General features: G+C 49.2%; 1 protein-coding gene across 1 annotated transcript; it reads left to right on the plus strand.

The window, feature by feature from the left end:
* Positions 1–1,022: 1,022 nt before the first annotated feature.
* LOC135915925 (uncharacterized) lies at positions 1,023–27,688 on the plus strand. The gene is made up of 7 exons (XM_070533004.1): positions 1,023–1,138; positions 3,085–3,204; positions 8,511–8,594; positions 21,580–21,742; positions 23,703–23,870; positions 25,491–25,625; positions 27,144–27,688. Exons 1-7 carry the CDS (start codon positions 1,065–1,067, stop codon positions 27,249–27,251), a joined length of 852 nt encoding a protein of 283 aa, XP_070389105.1. The 5' UTR covers positions 1,023–1,064; the 3' UTR covers positions 27,252–27,688.
* The last annotated feature ends 6 nt before the right edge of the window (positions 27,689–27,694 follow it).

Raw genomic sequence — 27,694 nt, forward strand, 5'->3', positions numbered from 1 at the left:
GGATGGCAAACTTGCACTGCAGCTGGCTGTTCTTAACAATACACGAAAGACAGGTGGCAACGCTGCCTTGAACTTCCTGCTCCGTGTTACCTTGAAGTCGTGAAATTTGGCGTCATCTTTGGGGGCCTTGTTATGTTTTTAATCGTTAAAGACGGACTACATCACATCGCAAATTAGCCAAGTATTGGATTCTTAAGAGTGCTCCGGACAGCTTTCACAGCGCAGCAGCAGCCGAAGTACGAGAAATTGCTTTGAAATCCGCAACGCCGAACAGGCGGAGTGGCTCATTTGAGGTTTCATTCGTCCTGAGGTTCAAGAAAATACAAGTTTGAGATTCTTTTTTCTGGCAATCGAGCTCTTATCTCCGCATCGCGTGCATCCGAGCACGTCCAACGCTGCTGTTCCCGTTCGTTACGCCGGCGCAGCGGGCTGCATGTCGAGGCTCTCATCATCGCCGACGCAACGTCGTCCCGGCGACTGCGCACACTTGAGCGCGTTACCGTTGCGTCAGAGTGCAATGCAGAATTAGACGTACAGTGCGCACCATTGTTAATGAGGACGCTTCAATGAGCGGTTGTCAGTTTGCTTGCGCTCGAGCTGCAAGTGGTGGCATGAAGGCGTGCCAATGCACTGAAAATGTGTGTAGAAAGTTGCCAGGGCCACCCGCCACAAGTAATCTGCCCCGAAGCCAGGCTATTCCATGCTTGCCAAAGGGAAAAGTCAACACGTGATCCAAATGCTCAAGCATTCAATTTATCAGTGGACATCGCCCTGGGCCGTACGGGGCGCCAAAGAAAATCTACTCGTGAATTTTGTCTCCTTCTTCGCAGTAGTGCGGAACCAAGGAACGTTTAAAAGTACCATGTGTCCTCATCAATAGGCTAGCCAGCTAAGGCTAGATAGTCTTGTTTTCTCACACGTAGGTGACCACACGTGGCACTTCCGCTTAGCATAATAGCGACATACTGCGGTCATCATTCTGTTCGTGATAACGTGGTACGGGGCCCTGGTTTTGCAGCGGTCGCGTGGATGTGCACAATGCCTTCATTCTGGGCCCGTCGCTGATGAGCGTGCTGGGAAACATCTGCAGCTTCCATACGGGTGGCAACAAGCAGACGCTGAGAGGCGTCTCTCACGCGTAAGTGCAAATGTCCCACTATGGCTGCATTCCCCATGGGTATACAGTGTACTAGAATAGGGAACAATAGGAAGAATAGGGAATGGGAACTCTTCTAGTACACTGTACCCATGGCCGTGCTAGAATGTTGTTCGGGTAGTGCTAAGCAAAGGGACGTATCCGTGTCGCCGTCTTCACTCTTTGCCCACCCAGCATTTCATGTTGTAGGCGACTGTCCTCGCTGGATCTTTGTTTGGAAGGAATTCTTCGTAACACCAAGTGCTGATGACTCGAGGGTTCCTTTCTGCGAGTAATAGTTCAGGTGTCCACGTTTGGCGAGAGACTTGCGGTATTCGCCGCAGAAGGTACCGCTCGAGTTAACGAAATTGACCGAAGCAGTAATTTGGGGATAATTGGTCTGTCATACTGAGAAAGAGCACCGATAAAAAGTGACATATTTTAGAACCACAATGTAAGAAGATAACTTTCAACTTCTTTATCTAAGTGCACGTTCTTATATGGACTTCCCTGCTCATGGCAAGTACATCATGACATAATGTTAAGGTGGAGTGATGGTAATAAGACAGGGCACGTCTTTTGTCGAAGAAGCCTTTCCTACATGTCTGACATTTCAAACTTTAATGAACATTTTTGTGGAAAAATTACATAGTTGCATATGGTTATCGATTTACAAGAGCCTATTAGCCTAGCCAGCAAGTACTTACAGTGAAAATCAATAGCCGATTCGTTTGTTGACAATCAACAGTCCAATCAAATAAGAAATTGTGATTTTCAATTGGAGACCACTCGGCTTCCTCAAGACAATTTAGCACAACTGGCAGCTATTAGCCCAACGAATGCTTGAGAATCAATTCGAGAAGCTTGCGTATACGTACGAACGTAAACACGGTCAGTTCAAGTGCTAACCATCATTTCACTACCTGCAATCTCTCACATGTTACGTATATTCAAGCACAATATGGGTCACGAAGTGGCCCAAATTGCAGGGGGTTTTCGATAAATTGTTCAGTATAATGAGGAATATCCCACAGAAAACATTTAATGCTCCTTTCCACTGATTGGGCCAAAACACAAAGATGTGTTTAGTACGTGAATAATAATAATAATAATAATAATAATAATAATAATAATAATAATAATAATAATAATAATAATAATAATAATAATAATAATAATAATAATAATAATAATTATCATTATTTACAACAGACGAGTACTACTACTACCACTACACTAATACTACTTTGCTAATGCACGGCATTACTCATGCAGTGGCTTCCTATTGTAATTAAGTGCCATATCAAGCCCAATCAAGATAAGTTGGCCTTAGTTAAAATCACGATACAAATTCCTACATAAATATGCACAATCTTCGCCTGCGACTATGGTTTCCAAGAATAAAATGATATCTTTGTAATAATACGAACTCATGGTGCACTTCATACGTATTTTTATTTGCCAATTTGCAAGCACTGTTGCATTGTATATGCACAAATACAAATTACGTACAGAATTATATTCACCCTGTGCGAACGTTTAATGGGTAGACAAGAAATCACCCCCCGTGTTCAGAAATGCAACTTAAGTTGAAGCCCATGCTTGACTTGATCCGAGTGACGCCTATCGGGAACGCGCCGAAGGAAACGCAGCGAGCGTCTTTGGGCACGTTAACGCCAGGCGTCATCTAAATCCAGGCAAGCAGGTGCTTCGACTTAAGTTGCATTTCTGCATGCGGGGGTTAGTGATTGTACTAATCTAATGCGGTGTATGATACTCCTATCAATATATATATATATATATATATATATCGCATACATAAAATGCGAGGCTGTTTCATACGAATAAGACGGAAGCTTTCGCTAAGCATGCGACTAATAAGTTGGGACTTCTGTGAAACACCACGTGACTTATCAAGCGTTGCAGTGACGAAGCAACTCGCGTCGCAGGTCGCGCGCGGCACAGCGCTCCGTCTCCGGCGTCACGTGGGCGGTCGTGACGCTGCCCGGGGTGCTGCTGGCGCTGGTCACCTGCAGCGCGGTCACCTGGTTGGTCTACGTCAGGTCACAGTGAGGCAGCCATTGCATGCGGCCATTTCGTAAACGGGCCTCTCGCAGATTTCTGCAAGTGTTGCGGCGAAGCTGTTAAAAGACCGAAGGGAAACAGATTTAACTTGTCTTGCGGGAGTGGTAATTGCCTGGCTTTTCTTCTTGTTACTGCTATTATTATTAGCAGGCATTTAAGAACGCCCAAGCCGACTACGCGTGCCCCTAGTGGTTAGCGGCTATAATGCACGTCTCATGCCGCCTCTGAGATTCTTACGCGCCCCGCGGATGGCCGGAGGCGGTGACTAATCTCGGAGGTCACTGCGGGGAGTCGCGCAGTCCGGGTTGCACGTCACTTCTGGCTAGCTTATAATGGCGGACATTCCTTTTTCCAGTTCCGCTGTCGTGAACGCCGAGTTTTTCTAGCCTTTCGCGGCGCATTCACTCGTTCTTCATTCGCGTAATTTTGCACCTAGACTGTTCTGAATCTACATTATCTGAACCTAAGCTTTCTTACACGACCCAAAATTTCGTAGCTGTTGGCGTCTTAACCGGAGTTCCTCAACGATCCTCGAACTGCGGCGGCGCGTCGCAGTTCGAGGATCGCCATCATGTCGGTCGCCATCAAATGTCGACGTAGAACAGCCAGCAGCGCAGACTACGAGAACATACGTCGGATGCAGCTTACAGTAAAGTACTAAGCTCTGATATTGCGAAGCGCCCACCTAAAGCATTAGGTTACAGTGAAAGCTCGTTCATTCGAACTTCAATAATTCGAATTTATGGATATTTCGAACTGTACGATTTGGTCCGGCCAAGCTCCACAGAAGTATATGTATAAAAAATTCCGTTAATTCGAACGCGAGAAGGTTCCCTCACGGATAATTCGAACTACGCTCGCCTGGCACACGGCCAGAGAAACGCGCCTACTGCCTACACACAAGGCTGTATTGCCTCCGAAACGGAGAGAACGGCGAGAGAAGGCAAAATCGGAAAAAAAGCTAACCGACGCGCGGTCAGCCAGAAGGCAACGGCGGCTGCCGCCTCTCCATTCTACGTAACCTCCGAGACTTCTTGCCCGTTGCGAATCTCGTAGGTTTTGCAAATCTTGTACAGCTGCTAATGTTGTGCGGAGATGGCACGGCAAGCGCCAAAGCACAGCGAATCAAGTACGTCGCAACTGCGCTTGCAATCAAGAACCAACGAATCAGGCCCTTCGCCACCTTCACATGTTCAGCGTCTTTGTCTCGGCAGTCTTCTTCGGTTGTGCACCTCTGTTTTCAGCTTAGGAGGTATCGGCCGTCGCGATTCATTGTGATGGTGTTAAGCCTCGGCTAACGTTCGTTTCGGTGGACATCGGTGGTGTGGTACAGTCGGAACCAGAGCTTCGACTAGAAGATGGCGTGTGCCCGCGGCACACACCATCACTTTCTGACACGGCAAATTTCTCACACGCCCTACTGCTTCCAAATCGTAGTGTACTGTTGCTCTCCTTCACTTTCGTTAGTTCGAACTTTCGTTAATTCGAACTGAAGCGGCTTCCCCTTGCGGTTCGAATTAACGAGCTTTTACTGTATAACGAAGGAAATTCTGCCGAATGATGTGAGACGTTTGCAATGTTTTGGGCGAGGGCCAGCTAGGATAGGAAAACTTCCAAAGGGCACGAGAGCTCCTTTATACAGCTTCGTTCGCATTGATATGTCAATGGCTTGCACTTGCATGTATCTGCGATTTCTTTCTTTTTGCATTGACCAACATTGCTGTGCATCGTATTGACACAGCTGCATGAGCAATAGCTGTTAGTAGCAACAGGAATTGTCTTGTGATTGCTGTTACAATTGGCAGTCATAACCCGATTCGATCTGAACTTGTGAGCCACTACGGCTAAATTCTCCATGAAGAAAGTAATTTTCATAGAAACGTAGCGTGAACTCAGTACAGCAGCATATGCAGTAATAAATTGCACAACCGCACAGGTAACTCAAAAGCGATTCGCAAAGAAATTCCGGTTACGACTAGCAGTTAAAAATCTCTCACTCTCGAATTGGGATCATTGGTAAACCATCCATCATTACGTAATTTTCATAGGATTATAGTGAGAACGTTGCGGTAAAAAAAATGAAGTTAATAAGCATGAATCATTTGACCGTGTGTAGGAGCTTAGTAGGTGGAGTTTCCAAGATTTCTAGTTTTATTCAAAGAAATCACTCGCTCACTCATCTGAACGTTTGCCAAACCATGAAACACGTGCATTACGCATGTGCTTGAATAAAAAGAAACAAAGAAATCGTCGAAGCCCAAAAGTTACACGAGAGTATCGGGAAACGGAAACCACATAAGTACCTCGGAAAAGTTGACAGCGAAGTTCAGCGGGTTTTCTAGAGAGGTTTTTATAGAAGGTTAGAGGTAGTTAACGTGAATTTTACGGAATGCCCACAATTCTCGTACTCGTCGGAGAACCTGGCCGTCAAGAGAGCAGCTCGCGAGAAGCGCGCATACGGGCAGCGGCGGCAGAGGTGAGACCCCGATTAGGCGGATTGATAACACGACTGATATAACATGCCGCGACATGATAAAACATGGTTCTCATAGATAACTATAATAACGTACCGCCGGTACACACGAGGCATATAGCACGCGGAAACTCCGTAGCAAAAGTTCGCAAAAAAAGTGGAAAAAGAATGTTCGTAATTATCTGTTTGCAAGTTTGTTTCTAGCCGCGGCAAATACTGCAACTGACCATTTTTCTTTACTGGCTATTTACAAAACAGGATGTCGTCAGGTGCATGGAGGTAAAGTTATTACACTACCACCTCATTTTGGCCGTGGTGCATTGTGCTGTTAAAAATCCAATTATGGGGTTTTACGTGCCAAAACCAATTTCTGATTATGAGACACGCCGTGCACCTTCCAGTGCTACAGTGTTGGTTCCTTGCTTACTGTGCGAATGGAATACATCTTTTGTATTTATTTGTATAGGGTGAGCAAAGCAATATACACATATGGTATGCAGGCTATGCCAGCTATCATGCTCCTAGATTTAAAGATATCCATGTACCACGTATCTAGACAGAACCAAGGTGATGTTGTTTGCCGTCACTTGGAGATACTCAGATTATTTCTTGCATTCCGCCTAATGACGTAATTAGTCTTAAGCGGCCTGTCGCGCGGCTGGCCGCTCGAGGCACTTTGCGTGTAGTCGCGGGCTTCTTTCACGCTCGAGAAACATGCTTTTATGTAGCACGCATTGAGAAACAGAAAGCTGTATCGGGAGTTTTCCGTGTGGCTCTACAATTTTCTCATTGACACTTTTCATCTAAGGCTAATGTTTGAGAAGTTGAATTTATAATTAACACTAACTATGTAATTAGGTTGAATGCCAAAACTAATCTCAATATCTCCAATCGACGGCACACAACATTCCCTTGGTTCTGTCCAGCTACCCAGCATTGGCAAATATTGAAATCGTGGTGCATGATAGTTGGGACACCATGTATATTATTAATTAAATAAGCAATAAATGGCCCGTTCGCTAAATGCCCGTTCGCTAAGTTTAATTAAACTTGATAAATTGGCTTTCCAATGCCTGTTAGTAAGAAAGCGTTTACGTGTATTAGGACCTTCAGATCATACGGGTGGTGGGGTTCGACTAATTTCAGTACTTACAGCCGTTAACCAGGGCAGTGGCATTTTTCGCCCTCCAGGCGCGGCGGCCTTCATTATTATAAAATAGCCCGCGCCATTATACAAAGTGGGGCATCAATAGCGCTACTCACCCTTGAGTTAGCGTGCCCAAAGGTGCACGTTGTCAAACAACAGAATTTTAAACAGCGTGACACCGGACAGATAAAAGAGGCATTGTTACGACTTTGCACCGCTGCACCACTATTACGACTTTGTGGTCCCGTAGCGCTCGTCACCCGTTTCGTGACAGAGCGTTGGTAGCGAAGACTCCGAGCCAGGCGTCGATGAGAATAACAAAAGGGACTTTGTACATTATATACAGGTCATTATACAGGACAATATCGGATCGGCACTGGGGCCGAGTGCTCACAGCAAACGCGACTGTTCCCGCACGGCGACGTCCGGCGAAAACGCGTGACACATCTCATTCCAGTCGAGAGCGGCACTGGTTCCAGGTGGGTCGGCGGATCCGGTTTACGAGGCGTCCGCCTCGCCGCTTTACAATCCCCGAGAACCATTGTCACTCAAACGGCCCAATACAAAGTCAGCACTCGACGGTCGTCCGAGAGGTCCAACCAGCCGGTTCAAAGTTCGCGCGCGCGGTGACCTCCAGGCAAAAGGAGGTGCGGCGCCGGGCTGTCTGGCACTTGCTGACACGTTTGAACATGCTGCCCGCCGATGCTTCTTCGCAGGACACCGCTGCCTGACGGCTCAGCATCTTGACTTGTCAAGGGAGAATTTGGGCGCTCGCAGGATAGATTCTGCATCTTGCAGATTCGGAATCCGGGATTGTGGTAATGGCACAACAGCATATAGGACCAAAGGCTTACAACCAAATAATAGAGGCATAGACTAACAAATAAATGCTTTATTTAGTGAAGTGGCATATAAATGCTCGAGGAAGGTGACACGTCGCCGAGGGACAGAAACCAGCAGGACATATCTTCTATTTCTTCTGTCACTATACGAAAAGGGTCAGAGAGTTGATCCACACCTCCCGCATGTCCGAAATGCTAAAGGTCTCCAAAATCTCGCATGCCCGTTATTCGCGCTATACTTGATAACTACCTCGCGCTTTTCAAAGATCCGGATGCAATCTCAGCTCTGACAACGGGTAACAAGGTGACTGTGCGGAGAGCCATTAGGCCAAGCTGCATGGTCACGTAGGTAGCCGCTGATACACGTTTGCGTTTGTCCTATATAACAGTGGACGCACGTAAGGGGGGATTTCATATACAACCCGCGTACCGCACCCTTAACGACGAGCATGCCTCTTAGAGCAGGGCTGTGTTATGCTTTGTTCTTGAATAACTCTAGGGCATAACCCACTAAATTATTTATTAGGAGTAGCAAGAACTACCCGAACTCGAGGTTTAACAGCGACTTTCATTGTGCCATGGCACCTTATCCTTTATGGAATTTATGGTTCATCAACAAGCGCTTACGCACATTAGAAACAGCAGGCCACAGTCATGAAATTTGTAAACGCCCGGTTAAAGGTACAGGAATTTCAGTCCTTGTCAAAGGTTGCCACATTAACGCTGGCGCAACTTGGCTAACGTCACTGTTATTTTTCATTGCCGCCAATTAAAGGAGTGAAGGTTCACATAATGACTGCACATTACGCTTTTTTTTTATGTTCGCAGAGGCGTGCAATTTGCCTGCGCTGCTTACGTGGCAGTATTTGTGGCGACGTACCTGCCTTCATATCTCCTCAACATCGACCACCGGTGAGCCACAAGGAGCGTGTTTAGCCCTACGTAGCGTTAGCGCATGCGCGCCCTCATCCTACGTCACGTTGGCGCGTACAACAGCGTCTATATCTCGACGCCCTGGCACACACAAAATATCCGGATGCCACCAACACGCTCCGAAGTGCGCGACGTCGAGATGGCTCGTGCTTGATCCGCGAGCAGGGTTGCCAGATGGCCCCACAGAATAAAAGCCAAACGATCTCAAAGTGTAGCCCGAAAATAGCCGAACTCAATTTTTTCAAAGGTGAAGAGTAGCCAAAAACATAGCCTAGGTGTTTGATGATGTTCTACAGGTGTCTTATATGTGGTGTAAATGGCGTCGAAATCTCGCCGCGCATTGTCGGCGCCAAAATTAATTCTGCCGCACGCAACCAGCACAACACTGGCCTCAAGATCTACGAAAAGAATTCTCTTGAGAGCTGCCACTCAGACGTGGGTTTGTACACCACTCATTATTACAACGAGCGCAACTATTTCTTTTTCCATTTGCTCATGACGTTATTTGTATTTACGACGATCTTAGTTGACTTTAGTTCAAGCCCCGCTGTACCCGAGGCATTTTTGTGTATGAGTCAAGCTAACTATTGCCAGCTCCAACATCGAAGATCAGTCTGGCTGTTCCCGATCGCGTGCCCAAGAGTGAGACCGAGGAGGTCAAGGAATTAAAAGAGGGATGCGTTCCCTAAGCTTGAGTCGTAAAATAAACATTTCTCTCCCGCTCTCTTCTTCAGTTCACTCGAAAGCAGCTCGACTCTGAGTTAGGAAATGCTGCCGCTTCGAGGCACAATCGGCTCTGCAGAAAACTTTAATCCTCGCGCTTTTCTCGTGCGAAGAAGCGGCAGTTGTGACTGCAAGTAGCCTGTCAATGGGAACAAACAGAGCGACCCACAACGTTAGAGGTGAATTAAAGTTTGTAGTTTTAATTGTCACCTACACTACGGCGCTGGAAATTATCCAGGTAATATTCGTATCGAAAAGATTTTACCGCACCTTACTTTCAGTGTGACTCAAAAAAAGATAGATAAATGTAATTCCGCTAGGGAACACACAAAATCAATTTATACGGGTCGCGCATGGCTGTCATGAAGTACAAAGTAAAGACCTTTATCTAAGAAATTGAAGCACTACACATCCAAATAAGAAATCAGTAGAACTCTATATGTACCTTTCCGAACTGGCAAGAACTCTTTGCCCAACCACCACTGCGATGTGTGCAAAACAATCAAATATGGACGTAACATTACCGCATGCATGTATTGTGTATCGGATGCAGTGTTTTTTTCTTCATCATAGCTGGAAAATACGCATGAACAATGCACAATGTAATGACTTGTAAGGCAACAAAATAGAAATTACAATGATAATAAAGTACGTGCATATAAAAAGTAAGCCCTAATTGCAATTACTCGTACGCACAAAGTTTATAGGGAAGAAAGTTGTACGGTATGAAAAGCGACGAGTTATCATCCTGACGTTGGCAAGTCAATCACTGGCCGACCGTTGGTGAGCAATTGCCTTGCTATCTTCCCTCTGGACGAACACCGTTTTTCATATATTTACAGAGCGTATCATTGTAATATGCAACGTTGAAGAAGTACCATGAAACAATCGCAACTTTCACGTAATATGTAGCTACTTGACTAAAACAAAGAGCGGGGTAAAAAACGACATTGTGTAGAGTACCGGTTGATTTTTCTCACACTGGGGATTTACGCAAATGGATGAAATATGCAATCTAGCCCAATTCGAATTAACTTCCACTGTCACATGGACCATATTGAAATGCCGAGTTGAAACGCGACAGAAATGTTCATCTGGCTGAAAATTTTCGCAGCACTCCCCACTCTCTGCCAGACCAAGCTTCAGGTGAAGGAGAGCTTGCAGTGTCTCGTTCGACATAGCGTTTCTCAAATCATTCTTTGTCAACGAAACCTGGCTCAACACGCGTTGGGCGGGAGGCGGAGGGGGGGGGGGGGGGGGGCAAGGGGTCGTTCGAAACAAGCCGTGCTTTTTAAAATATTTTCTTAATGAAAATTGACACAGTACACTTCTTTCTATTTTTTTATTTTTCATGCGCATCCATTAACCAGCTTCTCAATATAGTTGGTACTATAGCAAGCGACGGGTTTCGCCTCGCTTAACTCGAGATGTCACTAAGGCTTCGTATATGTTAATTTTGACGCGAAATTCTCGAAAACTGTCAATCAATAATCAAATTTCCTAATAGATGGGCGAGTTGTTTGTGCATGTTCATGTCTAAGAAACCGAGCACGAATCGAAAACGAAGGCAAGTAAGAAAAAACTAGAAAAAATGCTCTCCAGTATTATATTGACCCCGTTTTATGCCTCAGCATTCTTTGGCAAACACCCCAGGGCCCGTCACGCGAAAAGTGTAACGGCTTGCGTCTGCACAAAAATGCGCAATTTGCGAAGTTAAGGCTTTCAATAGTTACAATAGTGTAAACGTAGATGATAGGTTGATTTATAAGCGATCAGGGACAATTCAAAGCAAAAAAATTGATCTAAAAGAAGACCCATAGGGTTACATAGGGCTCCACAGAAAATACATACTGATGCTTATGGTAGGGGTGGGCAAACTGTAGTTTCCGGGCCGGAAAACTTGAAATTTGGAGGCGGGCCAACTTGAAATTTGGAGGGCCAACTTGAAATATGGAGGAGGGTCTTCTTAAATTTGGAGATGGGCCAACTTGAAATTTGGAGTGGGTTAAATGAAATTTTGGGTGGGCCAACCTAAACTTGCAGGTGGCTCAACCTGAAATGTGGGGGTGGGTTAAAATAATATTTGGGGTGGACCAACTTGAAATGTGGGGGTGGGCCAACGTAAATTTGGGAGTAACCCAACTTAAATTTCAGGGTGGGCCAACTTACATTTCAGGGTGGGCCAACTTGAAATTTGAGGGTGGGGAAACTTAAGCTTTGTGGGGTTTCTGGCTCGAGCAGCGTTTTTCGGGCTCTCGCGATGGTTGTGTGGAGGCCATTGCGTTGTGTTGCCGGGGGCTCCGTGTCCCTCTCCTCCTTGCCTGGACGGGGTGGCAGCGGGTCATAAAACACTGTCGCTCTGCTGTCATCCCGCCCACGCGACGGTCAACAGGCTTTCCCCATTGGCCGACATTTTGGCGGGATTCGGGCCCTGCTTGCGTGCACTCCGGGTAAGCGCGCGCAAGACGGGCGCCCGGGGAGACCACATCGGGGCGTCGGAAGGTGCGTACGTGTTCCTTCTCTGCCGGCGGCGGCCCCCTTTGTCCGCCGCCGGCCGAGGGTTACTCCGGCTCGTCGGGGTCCCGGCCTCGGCGGGCGTGCGCGCACTCTTCCGTCGTCTCGATGTCCTGAGGCAGCGTCTGCCGATCGTGCCCCCGTCTGTTCGTCTGTCGTTTCTCTCTATTTCCCTTTTCTCTGCTGTGGGGCGCACGATGGCAGGCGCTGACCGAAGGATAGGCAAATTCTTACTGCTGGGACTTCTTTGTTCTTTGTTTCTCTCCCTGTCGCGGTGCGCCGTTAGCGGCCACCGGCGACCATTCGGCTATGTTTTGTGTTATGTTAAACCTGTCTTTGTATTGACTCCCAGTGTAATAAATGTACTTTCTGTCTTCTCGAGAGCTTTGCCTAGGGTCTCCCTTGCTGCGCGCGCGCGGTCTCGCCTTCCCCTAAGCTGTGCGGCTGGCGGGGCGCGTACGCGCGCAGCTGCGCGTCGGCACATGGAGCGGGCCGGAGCAGGCGCGGACGCGCGGTGCCCTGCGCGCGCGGCGGCTCGGAGTGCTCGAAGCCGCGGTGGTGGTCGTCCGGCGCGCCGTGAGCGTCGCGGGTGAACACCACAAATTGGCGCCCAACGTGGGACCAGGGGCCCAATCAGCCTCTGGCCGAGTGTCCGGGCCGCTGCGTTGCTGAGGTTGCGTTGCGAACGTGCTTTGTTAACCGAGCCATGTCTCTCCCCTGTGTGCCGAATTCCTCTATTTTCCTCTCGCTCTTTCTGCCATACCTTGCCTCAGTAAATGTAGCGTGGTAAGCGTATCGGACCACCGCTTCGAAGTTCCTCGCTGCGAAGCGCGGACGAGGAAAGGAGTCAAGTGGCCGCCAAGATGCTGCAGTCGTCATCGATTGTGGAGACCATGCGGGGCCGGAGGTCTCGCCGATTCGTACCGGGAGGGCTGACTTTTCCGTCCTTGCATCTGCTCAACGATTCGGTGAGTCCGACAGATTTTCGTGGGTCTCTAGCATCATTACCATTCTGGCGGCTGCTCATTGCGCAGACTGCTCGGGTACAGTGCCTCTAAGGCCGGCTAACTCTGCGGAAGTTCTCGGTTTTTGCTATTGTTGGCGCGGCTCAGTGGCTTGCCCGGCAGTTCTCAGTTGATGCGCGCCTTTCCTCGCAAAATTCAAGCCATGATAGCTGACGCACTATTAATATGCCCTCTGTCACCTTTAGGAAGACCGGTTGGTGGTGGTGCCTTCTGCACCACCAATTGAGGGCAAAGCTGGCAGCGCATAGCCGAGCGGAGACAAAGGCCACGAAACAGGCCCGCTCCGCGAAGAGGCAAGCGCCCCGGGCATCCCTCCGTCGCGCGCGCAGAAGGGGACGCTCCCCCGCTACCCCGCGGCGATGACGGGGAGGACAGCCCGGGTGGAAAGCCAGCCGGGGGAACGAAACCCGGCACCCCCACCAAAGGATGTCGGAACTGTCTTTTCTATTTTTTTAAACGGCCCGAAGAGCGTCGAAGGGACCGCAGTGTGACCCGTTTGTAAATAATTGTAAATAGTTCTTCGACGGCCTCAGGGAGGCGGAGCGCCGGAACGTGGCTGGTATTGCACGGGCGCGGGCGCCGTAGCGTTGCTGGTATTGCAACGGGCGCGCGGGGCCGGATACAGCGTGTGTCGCTGTTGCCCCGGGTGGGTTCACTCTGCGGGGTCACAACGAGCTCGGCCGATGAAGATCGCGTGCCACCCGCTGAAACTGCAATGTAAAAGCTGTGTTCAAGGTGGTAACCCCCGGAGCCGGAGAAACGCAATTTAGCACCACTCCGGCAAGTATCGCACGGTCATCACAGCGCCAAGGTTTTCGTTAAAATCGATTCGCGCTGTGACTTGGCCCGGCGTGCAGCGACTCTTCGTCTATCGCCGAACCTTCCACGTCTGTTCATCAAAGAGACATCGCGTATTCGAAGTCAATTTTGATTGGTTTCGCGGATGGACAGTGTGCGTCCGTGGAAGGAATTTCCGCTAGCGTCGAAGTCGTATGTCATCGCGCTAGTGAAGACCACGTTTACAGTGTCCGGCTGAACTCAGACGGAGTAACTATTTGTACTGAGGTGAGGCATGCCTATGCGGATCCACAACCTTGGATCAGCCACCCCTTTCTGTTCAAAAAGCTCTCATCTATTCACTTCGCTGAAATCAGGCAGGCTGCTATCCGTCTTTCTCTGTCCTTGTTTTCCCTTTGTTCAGTGCTGCTTTGTTAGGCTACTCGTTTCTCTGTGTCTTACCTAGCCGCCTTCGTTTTGCTTTTGTGTATGTGTTTCCTTAGGTATCGTTCGTGTTGCTTTTATGTTAGTCATTTATTTGTATCTATGTGTTTCGCGTTTCGAGAATGTTTCGCGTGTGTTTCCGCTGCCATGTTGCGTCAACGGGTGATGTCGACCTGGATCGAAGCCTGGCGACGGTGGGGCTGTGGATCGGGCTGTGCGGTCACGACGATTGGCGCGGATCATGGCTCTACCATGGAGCGGACACCGCCAGAGGCACCGGCACCAGAGGCCATTGCCGGACGCTGCTGGGGTGGCTTGGAGTCGCACGCGTGGCATGTGGGCTTGGTGTTTGGACTCCCCGGCGATTTATCGCGTGGCATGCGGGCTTTGTTCGTGCTCGCCGGCGATATTTAACGCGGACATTCTCTGTACATTTTCTTGGCCATCTGTTATTCTCTTGTGTTTTGATTGATTGTGTGGGCCAACGTTTTGTCGTTTCCCTTGTCCGCGTTTGTGTCTGGGTATCGTTGTGTCTCTGAGAGTTTGTCTTTTGTTGTTGCTCTTGCCTTTTCTTCAGTGGATGCTTTTGTTTTGCATGTTCGCGTTGGGGCGTGGGTTCGTGTGGACTTTCTTTTGTGTTGGTGTTGTGTAGCTCAGACGTCCCTATTTGATTTGTTCTAGTAGCTTGCTTTTCTTCCTTTGATGTCTTTTTGGTTATGTTTTGGGGGGCTGGTGATTTTGGGTTCGGACTGCCAATGGGTGGCTCCGGTGTTGGCAATGTAATTACTATTTCTTTGTTCTTTGTTTTCTTTTCTTCTTTGGCTGACATCGGAGCCACCAGCCTTGAATTGGTAGGGAGCATTTAAGGAGGGAGGGATGTGGGGTTTCTGGCTCGAGCAGCGTTTTTCGGGCTCTCGCGATGGTTGTGTGGAGGCCATTGCGTTGTGTTGCCGGGGGCTCCGTGTCCCTCTCCTCCTTGCCTGGACGGGGTGGCAGCGGGTCATAAAACACTGTCGCTCTGCTGTCATCCCGCCCACGCGAAGGTCAACAGGCTATCCCCATTGGCCGACATTTTGGCGGGATTCGGGCCCTGCTTGCGTGCACTCCGGGTAAGCGCGCGCAAGACGGGCGCCCGGGGAGACCACATCGGGGCGTCGGAAGGTGCGTACGTGTTCCTTCTCTGCCGGCGGCGGCCCCCTTTGTCCGCCGCTGGCCGATGGTTACTCCGGCTCGTCGGGGTCCCGGCCTCGGCGGGCGTGCGCGCACTCTTCCGTCGTCTCGATGTCCTGAGGCAGCGTCTGCCGATCGTGCCCCCGTCTGTTCGTCTGTCGTTTCTCTCTATTTCCCTTTTCTCTGCTGTGGGGCGCACGATGGCAGGCGCTGACCGAAGGATAGGCAAATTCTTACTGCTGGGACTTCTTTGTTCTTTGTTTCTCTCCCTGTCGCGGTGCGCCATTAGCGGCCACCGGCGACCATTCGGCTATGTTTTGTGTTATGTTAAACGTGTCTTTGTATTGACTCCCAGTGTAATAAATGTACTTTCTGTCTTCTCGAGAGCTTTGCCTAGGGTCTCCCTTGCTGCGCGCGCGCGGTCTCGCCTTCCCCTAAGCTGTGCGGCTGGCGGGGCGCGTACGCGCGCAGCTGCGCGTCGGCACACGGAGCGGGCCGGAGCAGGCGCGGACGCGCGGTGCCCTGCGCGCGCGGCGGCTCGGAGTGCTCGAACCCGCGGTGGTGGTCGTCCGGCGCGCCGTGAGCGTCGCGGGTGAACACCACAACTTGGAGGGTGGGCCAAGATAAATTTGGAGGTGGGCCAACTTAAGATTTTGGGGTGCGCCAACTGAAATTTGAGGTTGGGCTAAATTCAACTTTTGATTTCGGCCAAAATGAAATTAAGTGGTGGCCCAACTGGAATTTCGAGGCGCGTCAACCTAAATTTGGGGGTTGGTTAGCTTGAAATTTGGTGTTGGCCAACCTGAAATTAGGCGGTCGGCCAACTGAAATTTGCAGATAAGCTGACGCATACTTACACAATTCCAGAGCAGTTTCCGCAAATTTTATTTTTTAAATTTTATTTTGTATTAGCGATAGACAGTGCATGTGTTTTCAAGCATTCATTAGTTAACAAGTTCATGCTAGGTGCACAACTGCATTGCACTGCTGAAGTAATTTTTTTAGATGTTATTATTTTAAGAAACAGTGGAAAATAATCTACCTAGATATCTTGAGAAACTATTTAGGTTAAGCAAAGTGGTATCTCGTGGCCCTGCCGTGATGGTTGGCTCCAAGCACAATTCGTATGTGGGTACACTCGTTTCAACAGTTCAGTGTAGAATAAATCAACGTCTTTCATTGCGATAAGAAACATATGGACACTCCAGGGGTATTTTACAGCGCAGCCATAGAAGAGGGATTTAACAAGAGCGGACACTGCCATAGAGAATAGCGGACGAATTGACTGCAGCGCACCAAGCCGCCCGCATTAATCCCTGAACCACCCTTCGATTTCAGTTCTGGGTGCGCGCGTTTTGAACGCTAGCTGGAACGCGTTGAACCGGCGGCGCTGATAAGCACTGCATTTCTTTTTATGCGAAGCATATTACGAGGGCTCAACCCAGCTCCTCAGGCGCGGCGGTGACCATGAAATCACGTGACACCGTGACGTCACGACAGAGGAGAAGTGGCTTTGGCTCAACTCTTGCAAGACGGGCTGGGTGGGAATCGAACCAGGGTCTCCGGAGTGTGGGACGGAGACGCTACCACTGAGCCACGAGTACGATGCTTCAAAGCGGTACAAAAGCGCCTCTAGTGAATGCGGTGTTGCCTTAGAAACGAGCTGTTTCTAAGGCTCAGGCGTGCGACGCTTGCTCAGGCGCACATTTCGTTGCCGCGCCGAACGCTGCGTTGCTCGACGCTCACCGCGTCCAATGCGGGGCGCGTAGTCGCTGGCGGGTCGACGGGAACGCTGTCGCGTTCCACTCTTGAAGGCGAAGCAGGGTAACGCATGAGTTGTTCCTTCGTCTAGCCGAACCAAATATAGCCAAGGAACAGCAGTTCACCAGGCTAAACAGTGGTTCAACAACTAAAATAAAGGCTAGTATGCTTCGCATCCTGGGCTTAACCTTAGCTAAGCCACAGCCATTTTTTTTTTGCTTTTGCTTCTAATGCTCGCCCACGCCCGTTCTTATTGCGGAATACTTGTGCTGTTAAGTGAAAAATAATTGCGAACGATTTTTATATACCTCCTTAGAATATGTGCCTCGTGCAATTTCACGAAGAAGACGCCTAACGCCTTGTGATATGAGGAACTGTTTATTTCACCCTATATAAACGCTCGTTCCGGGCTTTTTGTTCATTCATCCAACGTTATGGAACCACGTAAGCAGCAGTAGTTTGCGTACAAATCTCGACTGGACGACGTCAGCTTAAATAAATTAAATTACAAGCATATGCCATTTTGGTTTTACCACCTTTTAGGAATAATGCGTATAGAGGTGAAAAGTGCCAAAGTGGTGAATGGGCGGCATTACAAACAAGAACAATTTGCTTTTACACACATGGCATAGACAATATCCGACTCATTCCGAACAGTGACATGCGTACCACGAAAACATCCGATCTGCAAGCATTCCCCCATTCACGGGCCTTATATGCTGCACTTTAAGAAAATTATCAAATGGGCGACTGCGCGTTTCAAAAAGAACATGGCTTCAACACACGCGATAGTACGCTACGTGCACACAGAGAAATCCACAACACAGGCTCTCAAACAGACAATGTTGAATGCTCGCAAAATTCCTTCTACTCGCACTCAAGACAAATTCTTGGGTGAAAAGCCTGTTTTCAGTCCCTCGGAACACAGAATTTTTGAGTTACAAATCCCTGGTGTTTGAGCTCTGTGGGATTATCTTTTGCACGTTCTGCCAGCGCAAGCAACGCACCCCCATGTTATCACTCTTGTCAATCGCTCATCGCGTTTTCGACAAGCGTGAGTACCGAAAGAAGGCATATTTTGTGGCAGGGCCATAAAAAGCGTCACAAAGTTGTCGCACTAAGACTCGGTACACGCCAAGCTAATTTCATAACCCCGGCCGAGCTGCTCATCGCTGCGTCATGACAAGCGCGGCTAGTGTGGCTCAATATTATCCCAAAAAATAGTAAAATGAATTACAACTATGTTGAGGGTCAGAGAAAACGTCACGAACTTGTCCCAGTAAGACTCAGTACGCGCGAAAACAACAGCCTCAAGTTGCCGAGCTGTTTTCCTCTGCATGACAACACCAGGCGCAGCGAGCGCGCCCAAAATCTACCGAAATTAGTAACAACAATGTGGGATTCGCAGAAAGCATCGCAAACATCTTTCAGTAAGAGTCTTTAATTCAAATCAACTGCGCCAAGACACAAGTACAGAAGGAACGCAGGAATATGCTGGGAGCCCACGAAACCAGGCTAAATCCCCCCCAAAAAAATGGCTGTGGCTTAGCCAAGGTTAAGCCCAGGATGGGAAGCATACTAGCCTTTATATTAGTTGTTGAACCACTGTTTAGCCTGGTGAACTGCTATTGCTTGGCTATATTTGGTTCGGCTAGACGAAGAAACAACTCATGCGTTACTCTGCTTCGCCTTCAAGAGTGGAACGCGACAGCGTTCCCGTCGACCCGCCAAGGGGTGTAAGACAATGGGCTACGGCGCAGCGACTACGCGCCCCGCATTGGACGCGGTGAGCGTCGAGCAACGCAGCGTTCGGCGCGGCAACGAAATGTGCGCCTGAGCAAGCGACGCACGCCTGAGCCTTAGAAACAGCTCGTTTCTAAGGCAACACCGCATTCACTGGAGGCGCTTTTGTACCGCTTTGAAGCATCGTACTCGTGGCTCAGTGGTAGCGTCTCCGTCTCATACTCCGGAGACCCTGGTTCGATTCCTACCCAGCCCATCTTGCAAGAGTTGAGCCAAAGCCACCTAGAAAATCAGTCTCTGTAGCACGCCGCAACCTTCGCTTCTCATTCCAGCGAGCAGCTCCGTCTCCAGGAGGCATCTCACCTCGTGAGTGTCTAGCAGAGGCAAGCGCAACTGTGACACCGTGACGTCTGTCGTGACGTCACGGTGTCACGTGGTCAGCCTTGAAGGCGACGCCGCGAGCGACGGCGCGAGTTGGAGCCCCGTTTCTCATCTGTCGTGACGTCACGGTGTCACGTGGTATTGAAGGCGACACCGCCGCGCCTGAGGAGCTGGGTTGAGCTCTCGTAATATGCTTCGCATAAAAATAAAAACAGGTAGACGGGTCGTGAACGCTCGGATCCGCAGGCGGCCTCGCTCGCGTCGGCAGCGTGTCTGACGCATGACGCATACATCTGGCGCTTCGTTGGCCTGTCGCTAGGTAACGCAGGGAAAAGTAAGTCGCAAAGTATAAATTAATGTATACGCAAGTATTTTTAGTTCTGCCGGGAAAGAATACAATAATAAAACAATATCTGTTAACTTCATTTCAAATTATTTTTTGCCGAGTCTCGCGGGAACAAACGGTTGTCATGAATACTAGCGTGACGTACTTCCTGTTGCCAGTTTTCGCCGAGTGTACCCTCTTGTTGAAATCCATTCACTATGCTGCAGCTCTTAGGCGCCCGTTCCTGCGTTGAGCGTCGGCGCAACCGAGTGAACGAGCATAGCGAAGGATGAAAAAGAGAACGTGGAGCCCAGCGGGGAATCAAAGACCGCGATAGCGAAAAGAGCACGAGGAGGAAAGCGGAGGAGGAGGGTGCAACGTTATTAGGAGGCGGAACGCGTAGTGCCGCGCAAGACGGGCTCAACGGCGACTACCGCTATACGAGATGGTACCAGAGTAGCTTGCCGTCGTCTGTAAATAGATGTCGTGCGGCGAACGCGCCCACCGATACCATATGCGGAAACAAAGCACTGCATGAGCGAAGGTATGTCTGCGGCGGCTGCTGTGAATCGCGCCCACGCGTCACCCATGCGCTGCCTCTCGCCATCTCCCGCGATTAGCGAGGCAGTCGCGCAACACTTCGCTCCGTTTGCAACGTGCCGCACGACACGGATTGTCCGCGCCAGCGGATATATGGCTTAATAAAAACATGTGTACAGCTGCGCTCAAATTTTGCGTTAAGGAGTATCGTAATCGTCAGTAATTTTTTTATGCGAAGCATATTACTAGAGCTCAACCCAGCTCCTCAGGCGCGGCGGTGTCGCCTTCAATACCACGTGACACCGTGACGTCACGACAGAGGAGAAACGGGGCTCCAACTCGCGCCGTCGCTCGCGGCGTCGCGGCGGTATATATATATATATATATATATATATATATATATAGCAGCTGCGCTTGCCTCTGCTAGACACTCACGAGGTGAGATGCCTCCTGGAGACAGAGCTGCTCGTTGGAATGAGAAGCGAAGGTTACGGCGTGCTACAGAGACTGTTTCTAGGTGGCTTTGCTACGGCGCAGCGACTACGCGCCCCGCATCGGACGCGGTGAGCGTCGAGCAACGCAGCGTTCGGCGCGACAACGAAATGTGCGCCTGAGCAAGCGCCGCACGCCTGAGCCGACGCCGACGACACCGGCTTTTCTGCGACACGAGCTCCTTAACGCTGTCGCGTTAAAATAAACGCTAGTATGCTTCGCATCCTGGGCTTCACCTTAGCTAAGCCACAGCCATTTTTTATTACGGGATCGGCTTCTTTATTGGTATAATGAAATTGTCTATCGACCGAGGGAAACGCATTCTCTGTAACTGGTTCGTAACTGATTTTAGTGTATATATTGGCGCCAAGGATTCATAATACAGGAAAGCCGATAGCAGTTTCCTTCAGTACGTCAGCCCGTTACGCTCACAAGCGTTCGCATGCGGTTCGCGTTTTCCCCCTGATATACGACGCAACAGCGATTGAGCCATGGGCATGGGGAGAGATGTAGCATGCAAGTGTTCGGACGCGTGATTTCACGTCAATGCCAAATCGCATCCGCGCCATCTCGAGTCGATTTATGGCAATTACGTCCAAGCGAAGGCTATTATGCAGCGCCGGTGCCTCCGCTTAAAAGGCGCAAGTTCGCGGGAAGAGATGAAGCCGAGGAGAGTTGATGTTGAGAAAGGTGAAGCGTGAGCACATGACGGCGCGTCGTCGACGATTACCCGAGTGTTGCGTCGAGCGAGTCATTTTGCAATCGATGTGGCGTGGGGGAAGATACAAACAGACATTTGAAGGGCCGTGACTACCTGGTACTAGACAGTGCGTAGTGCATAGATGAACATGGGCAGCCCAAGGTGTATGTTTAAGATGAGGCATCGAAAAGTCAGTTGCTAGGCGTAGCGCTTGACTCGCGGTTGCCGTGAGCCTCTCGCGCTTCAACGTCTCCATTGTGTTTGCGCTGTAATGCACTGACATTTTCCCCGCTCAGTAACCCCTGCGCGAACACTAACAGTAAACAGAAAACGCAATAATAGGTGCCTAAATGCATGCTCCACGTGCAGGGTGGCTCTACTTAGTGCGCTGACGTCGATGATGCTCGCCACGAGCTTGGTTACGTCATGCCTGGAAGCTGCGTTCGACTTCGTCCGACAGATCTGGCAAGTGGTGCCGTGGAGCATCCTCTTGTTCATCGGGGCAACCCAAGTCTCGTCGAAGCTACTGCAGGTATACGCACACACACACGCACCCACACACGCACAAGCACGCACGCGCACAGACAGACAGACAGACAGACGAACAGACAGACAGACAGACAGACAGACAGACAGACAGACAGACAGACAGACAGACAGACAGACAGACAGACAGACAGACAGACAGACAGACAGACAGACAGACAGACAGACAGACAGACAGACAGACAGACGAACAGACAGACGAACAGACAGACAGACAGACAGACAGACAGACAGACAGACAGACAGACAGACAGACAGACAGACAGACAGACAGACAGACAGACAGACAGACAGACAGACAGACAGACAGACAGACAGACAGACAGACGAACAGACAGACAGACAGACAGACAGACAGACAGACAGACAGACAGACAGACAGATAGACAGATAGATAGATAGATAGATAGATAGATAGATAGATAGATAGATAGATAGATAGATAGATAGATAGATAGATAGATAGATAGATAGATAGATAGATAGATAGATAGATAGATAGATAGATAGATAGATAGATAGATACCACGAATTCGACTTAAGTATTTCTTGTTCAGTAATGTGATTTGTTGAACCCAACGTTTCCTTCGTGTATAGCTGGGCGCTGATTGCTTGAAACTACATTGCTTATTATGGTTAACCGCTGGCATAGCGTTCGTAAAACACAAGGGGAAGTACTGCAAGAAATGCAGGATGCCAGAATCTCGGCCGTAATGTGCCCACCACTTGCATTCTTTATCCTGTAGTTGTGCCACCGAGACACAAGCCTCGGCGGCCACTACGCCGGTGTCGGCGACCTATGACGACGCACTCTTCGCTATCTGGTAGAAGCGCTACCGTGTCGTCGCTTTGTGGCGCTTTCTGGTCGTTCTGGCGCTTTTTCTCGCGATTTATAGCTTGAACAGTCTTCCGGTTACAACTTCGACGCCCCCAAGGTGTGATATAAAGAGTAGTCCTTACAAGTAGATAAACGTGCTAATTGTAAAGGGGCATCTGATTCCTGCATAGCGTGATCACAATCAAGGGTGTAAAGAACTGGCGAAGTTTACGCAAGCATTCGTAAGTCCATGCCAGTTAAGCTGCCGAGCCTCTCCACCGATCTTGTGCTTTGCTTTTAAAGGCGAAGATTTTTCTTTGAAAGCCTATCCGGGTTTTTGGGACCAAGAGTGCTGCTGCGTAGCTGTCCCCTAGCCGAGTAGGCCAACCAATCACAGAGCAGGAAGCGCGCCGCTGCATTCCACAACCAGATGGCGCTCGCCTCCGTGCAACCGCGCAAGCCAACGTCTGTAACGTTGTCTAGTAATGTTGGCGCAGGTGGCGGCGCAGGCCATGCGGGGCACAAAAAAAAAAGAAAGAACCAGAAGGCTTGCCTTCGTACGTCCGCGGCAGCCTGAATAAAGCCTTCCGTGTCAATCGGTACGGACATTCGATAAACACAAACTCGTGTTTCGGCTCTTTATGCACGCACACTAAGCTGCGCTGTATATAGATGCCAACTCGTTGCATTGGCTGCATTTTTTAACAGCTTTTGAGTGGTAATGCCAACATTGTAAGCTGCGCGCTAACCTCGCCGTGGCACCGCGGTTGTATGGCGCTGCACCATCTTGCACCTTGTCTAGGTGGGGAAGTTAACCTGCAGAACATCCCATATGTTTAGTGTTGGCTTTAGTCCATCACTCGGACGCTCGTCCGCAATCTTCAGTAATAATAATTGTAATACAACATAATAATACATTGCACTTGTAGCAGGTAGCCCACTTCCGGCATGCTGCGCGAGGCCTGGAAGATATAAATACGATGGCCTTTTATTTCCTTTTTGGGAGCATGCGACAAAGAAGAAAGCCTTTGAACTAGTGGTCTAACTAATGGAGGCTCATTCTCATCTTTGATTGCCGGAGGTGTAAGGAATTTCAATGGCGACCGAACCATTAATGAAACCTCTGCAGGTCTACGATATTCCACACGAGGTCTTCAAGCTGGTGTCCACTTCCTTCTGGGAGGAGTGCACAGCGGTCCAGGCGCAATTCATGCTGGCCATCGCCAGCTCGGTGATGGCCGAAACGGCGGACAAGCGGGTGCTCGTCCAGGTCATGGCGCCAGTCGTGGTGAACATCGTGAGTGGAATGCAGCGATCACGAGACCGTCATCTACACGTCTGGGCACACCCGGCGACGAGCACGGGTTAAGCGGAGTCTGCCTCAGGGGTCATGCGACAGCGGACGATTTTGTGAAATCAGGGCTGCATTACAGCTGCATGCGTCCTTAAACCTGATATAGATTGATCTCGCTACAAGTTTCCTTACGCCACCGCTGCTGCAAGGGATGCCGGTATAGTAGCAGCCCTAGCGGACTGAAGGGCAACTATACGAGTATATGGTTCGACTATAGAGTTCCTTATAAAAATTACTAGAGGTAACTTTGGCGCTAGTGAGTATGGGGGTTGAGCCAGCACGAGAATGGAGGCTAGCTAATGGAGTGGTCTAGACTTGTTCTTTCTGGTGTCAAAAGGCTTTCTGACTTTTCAAAATGATTATCTAAATTAAGTTTTGCCTTAAAAATGACATGATTTGCAGTGATCATGCCTGCGGTCTCAAACACTCTTTGCATCATTTGTGCGTTGGGAAAAATAACATTGCTTCAAAATTTAGGCCAATCGAGAAGAATGAAGTGCAAAGTGGACAAAGCCACAAGAAAGTCTGAAGGCATAAGCACGAAAGTCAAACTAATTTTCGTGTAGTACCTATCATTTCCATACAAGCTGAATGACCTCAGCGCTGAAGTTACCTCTAGTAATTTTAGTAACATACGCTATGAGTTAGACCATGTGTTAGTTAGACTATGGTCTCCGAGATTGGCGGCACGCGTTGAGGAAAGCGTGTTCCTCCCAAAAACAAAACTAGAAGGAGGGGGCGAGAGAGAGAGAGAGACAGTGATAGCTCACCATGCATCCCACTGCTCTTCGTGAAATAATTCCTTTACGAAGAGACCATCGGTATGTGAAAGCACTGCCCCAAGTGATCAGCAAGATCGCGAGCAGTGCAGTTACCCACCGCGCGCACCAATAAAGCCGCGATGTCGAGCAGTGCGGACGAAGCAGGCACCTCACGGCATAGCTAGACGGACCGTTTGTCCTCGTCCTGTAGCCTCCTTTCGCATCCTTTGTATACATGTCCTTGCCTCCGTCTTGCTCAGGCACAACCACATCTCGGCAATTCGTCAGCCATGTCGGTGGAGCTTTTGTTCCTCGAGTGGATGTGACACCAATCGTAAAAGGATCGAGCGAGTTGACGGAGGGCGCGCGAACGTGCCGTTCTCGACGGAATCAGCTCAGGTCGGCCACACATCTCTCTTGATCGCCCTCATTTTTTATATGTTTATGTAAAATAAAATAGGCAAACGATAAACATGTTGACGGAACCACACTAGCGGCTCCGAAAGGCGACGCGGCAATGCATCACTGCGAAGGAGGGAGAGACAAAAACAATGAAAGATGGTTAGAAACTCGGAGTAATAGCAAACGACGACGCATGACAACGACGGTGGTTTGCCTGATGGCGTCTACTTTTTTTGTGCCGTTTGTTCATTGGCTGTTCACATCAACAAAATCAAAAACAAACACATGTATAGAGAGATAAAAAGAAAGGAGGTGGACGCATAATTCTTTCCGATCAAGATGTGCGTACCTCTGCGTGACCCTGCCATTGACGCAGACTCCTTGCTCGGCCTCTCCGCAGGCAGAGGTACAGCGCGTGCACCAGACGTATTACGCGATTCCGGTGATCGTGGGCGCCTCGTCCAACGTCATCATGCCGGCGTCGGCCCCGCTCGCCCTGATGCACGAATTGGCGCGAGTGTCCTTCTGGAGGCTGGTACGTGTCCCACTTCCCACGCGGTTCGCCGCAGTTAGCTTTAACAGGTACTGGGTGTTACCACAAAAAAAGAAGTGTGTTCTTTTGGTATCTTCGTGACATGGATAGTCGTGTATACCCGGTAAATTACACTATTGAGAGCGCGACGAATAATTACGTTATCTATCAAAGTCCGATCAAACTGCGTGGAATATGCGGCGCGATCTCCCTAGTAAATGAGTGTAGTGATGAGATCTTCATAGTATGCGTGGTATCCTATGCAGTTGCTTATCTCTTAAATTACGTCTGTCTTGGTTTCAAGGGTACAGTATAATCTTCATTGGTAATGGCCGCAGAGATCATCATCTCTACAACACTGGGCACTACATGAAAATTTCCCAGCGGGCAATTCCTGCCCTAATTTCCTTTTATTTACGAAACACAAAAATGACAGTAAACAAAAATTTCCTGGGTAGATCGTCACTGTGTGCGTCGTATTCTTTGCAGTTGCTTATCCCTTAAAGCGCGGCAGCCTTGGTTTCAAGGCTACATTAAAAGCTTCATAATTCATTATTACAAAGAATGTTACGCACTATGTGACAATTCCGCAGCGTAGAGTTCCCGCCCCAATATTTTTACAGGGAAGCTGTTAATGGCTACTTTCCCCACTGTCGTGTCCGCGTGTAGAAAAAAGAAACTATGAGAGCGCATTGCGGGGCTGACCCACGGCGGAGGTGCAGTTTGCCATTAAGGATTCCACATACACATCTTCGCTGGTCATCCTTCTTCACAGAGTGGAAAGGCATTGAGTATGATTAAGTTAACGATATTGGGCAGATATAGTAAAGAAAAGGCAGCATATCCAACGAGTTAGATTCTCTACACAGCGAAGCTTTGTTTGAGTGCATAAAGGTTCGAAACAGAGTCTGTTGTCCCCACAATGTGGCAAGTAAAGGCGTCCCCGCAAAGTGACAAGGAAAGGTTTATTCAGGTGCTGTGTAGAGGCTAATGCAATGATGCCGCTACCGGTGCCGCGGACGCGCACAGGCAAGCTTTCTCGTTCTCATCTTTTTATCGGCCTGGCCGGCGCCGCCGCTTTCACAGATGTGTGGAGGCGAGCGTCATCTGGTGGTGGTGAAAGGTACCCAGCGGCGGTGATGTCGTGCGCGTCCACCGCTGTGTTCGGTCTTGCATATTCGGCCACGGAACAGCCACGCCGCAGCCCTCACGGTCGCGAAAACTCGGCGAGTTTCGCAAACAAAAGCTTCGCTTTTAAATCTATATGGCGCCCGAAATCGAAATAATGCTTCCTAGAGTCGGTAAAACCCAGCTTTCTCTATAGTGCAGCAGATTTCATTCAAGTTCAAATCCGTGCGTCTGTCGACTGTGGAGAGAGCATTTCTGTCTGTCACATGCATTTGAATAGGAAAATCGGGAGTTAGCGCCGGGTAATTCTTCCTCCTAACGGGTTATATATATATATATATATATATATATATACATACACTGATCAATCCTCCTCCTCTTCTTCTTTTTCAGCTTCTGTTTGGCTTGCTCGCGAAGGCCATCGTCCTGAGCATGGTCATCGTGATGGTCAACGTAGCGGACAAGTACGGCATTCTCAGCACCCAAACGACTCCGGAATGAGCCGCTACCTTTTAGGGAGTCATATATTTCGTTTTCGCCCCCAACTGCCATTTGCTACGTCGTAATGAGGAACGCAGATCTTAGCGCACGAACTGTACGCAACTTTAACTTTGTTTTCTCTGTTACCGTGGCAACTTCGCAGCCAGCCTTCTTGGGACACTCGCTGGTATATAGGCGTTTAGGTATATAGGCGTTCGTTTATAGGCGTTTCATATTAGTCTTCCCACCAGTACTGTTAACCAGTCTGTTTCTGTCTCGTTGGCGTTCTCTCTCTCTTTCCTTCCGTTTTTATTTCGGTTCAATCGGACATTTCGTATCTTGTGAATGTGTATCGACGTTTGCTGGACCTCGTTTATTATTCACTCTTTGTTACTGCACATAGTGAATATAGCCATCGGCTCATCATGAGCGCTACGTACATTACCACACACTGCGCATCAGGA

This window comes from Dermacentor albipictus, chromosome 2 (assembly GCF_038994185.2).
Source record: "Dermacentor albipictus isolate Rhodes 1998 colony chromosome 2, USDA_Dalb.pri_finalv2, whole genome shotgun sequence".
In the NCBI taxonomy this organism is placed as follows: Eukaryota; Metazoa; Arthropoda; class Arachnida; order Ixodida; family Ixodidae; genus Dermacentor; species Dermacentor albipictus.

Coding starts and splice junctions, on each gene's coding strand:
- LOC135915925 (XM_070533004.1), top strand. CDS start 1,065: ATGAGCGTGCTGGGAAACATCTGCAGCTTCCATACGGGTGGCAACAAG. Junction 3,205..8,510: donor TTGGTCTACGTCAGGTCACA/GTGAGGCAGCCA, acceptor TTATGTTCGCAG/AGGCGTGCAATTTGCCTGCG. Junction 8,595..21,579: donor CTCCTCAACATCGACCACCG/GTGAGCCACAAG, acceptor CTCCACGTGCAG/GGTGGCTCTACTTAGTGCGC.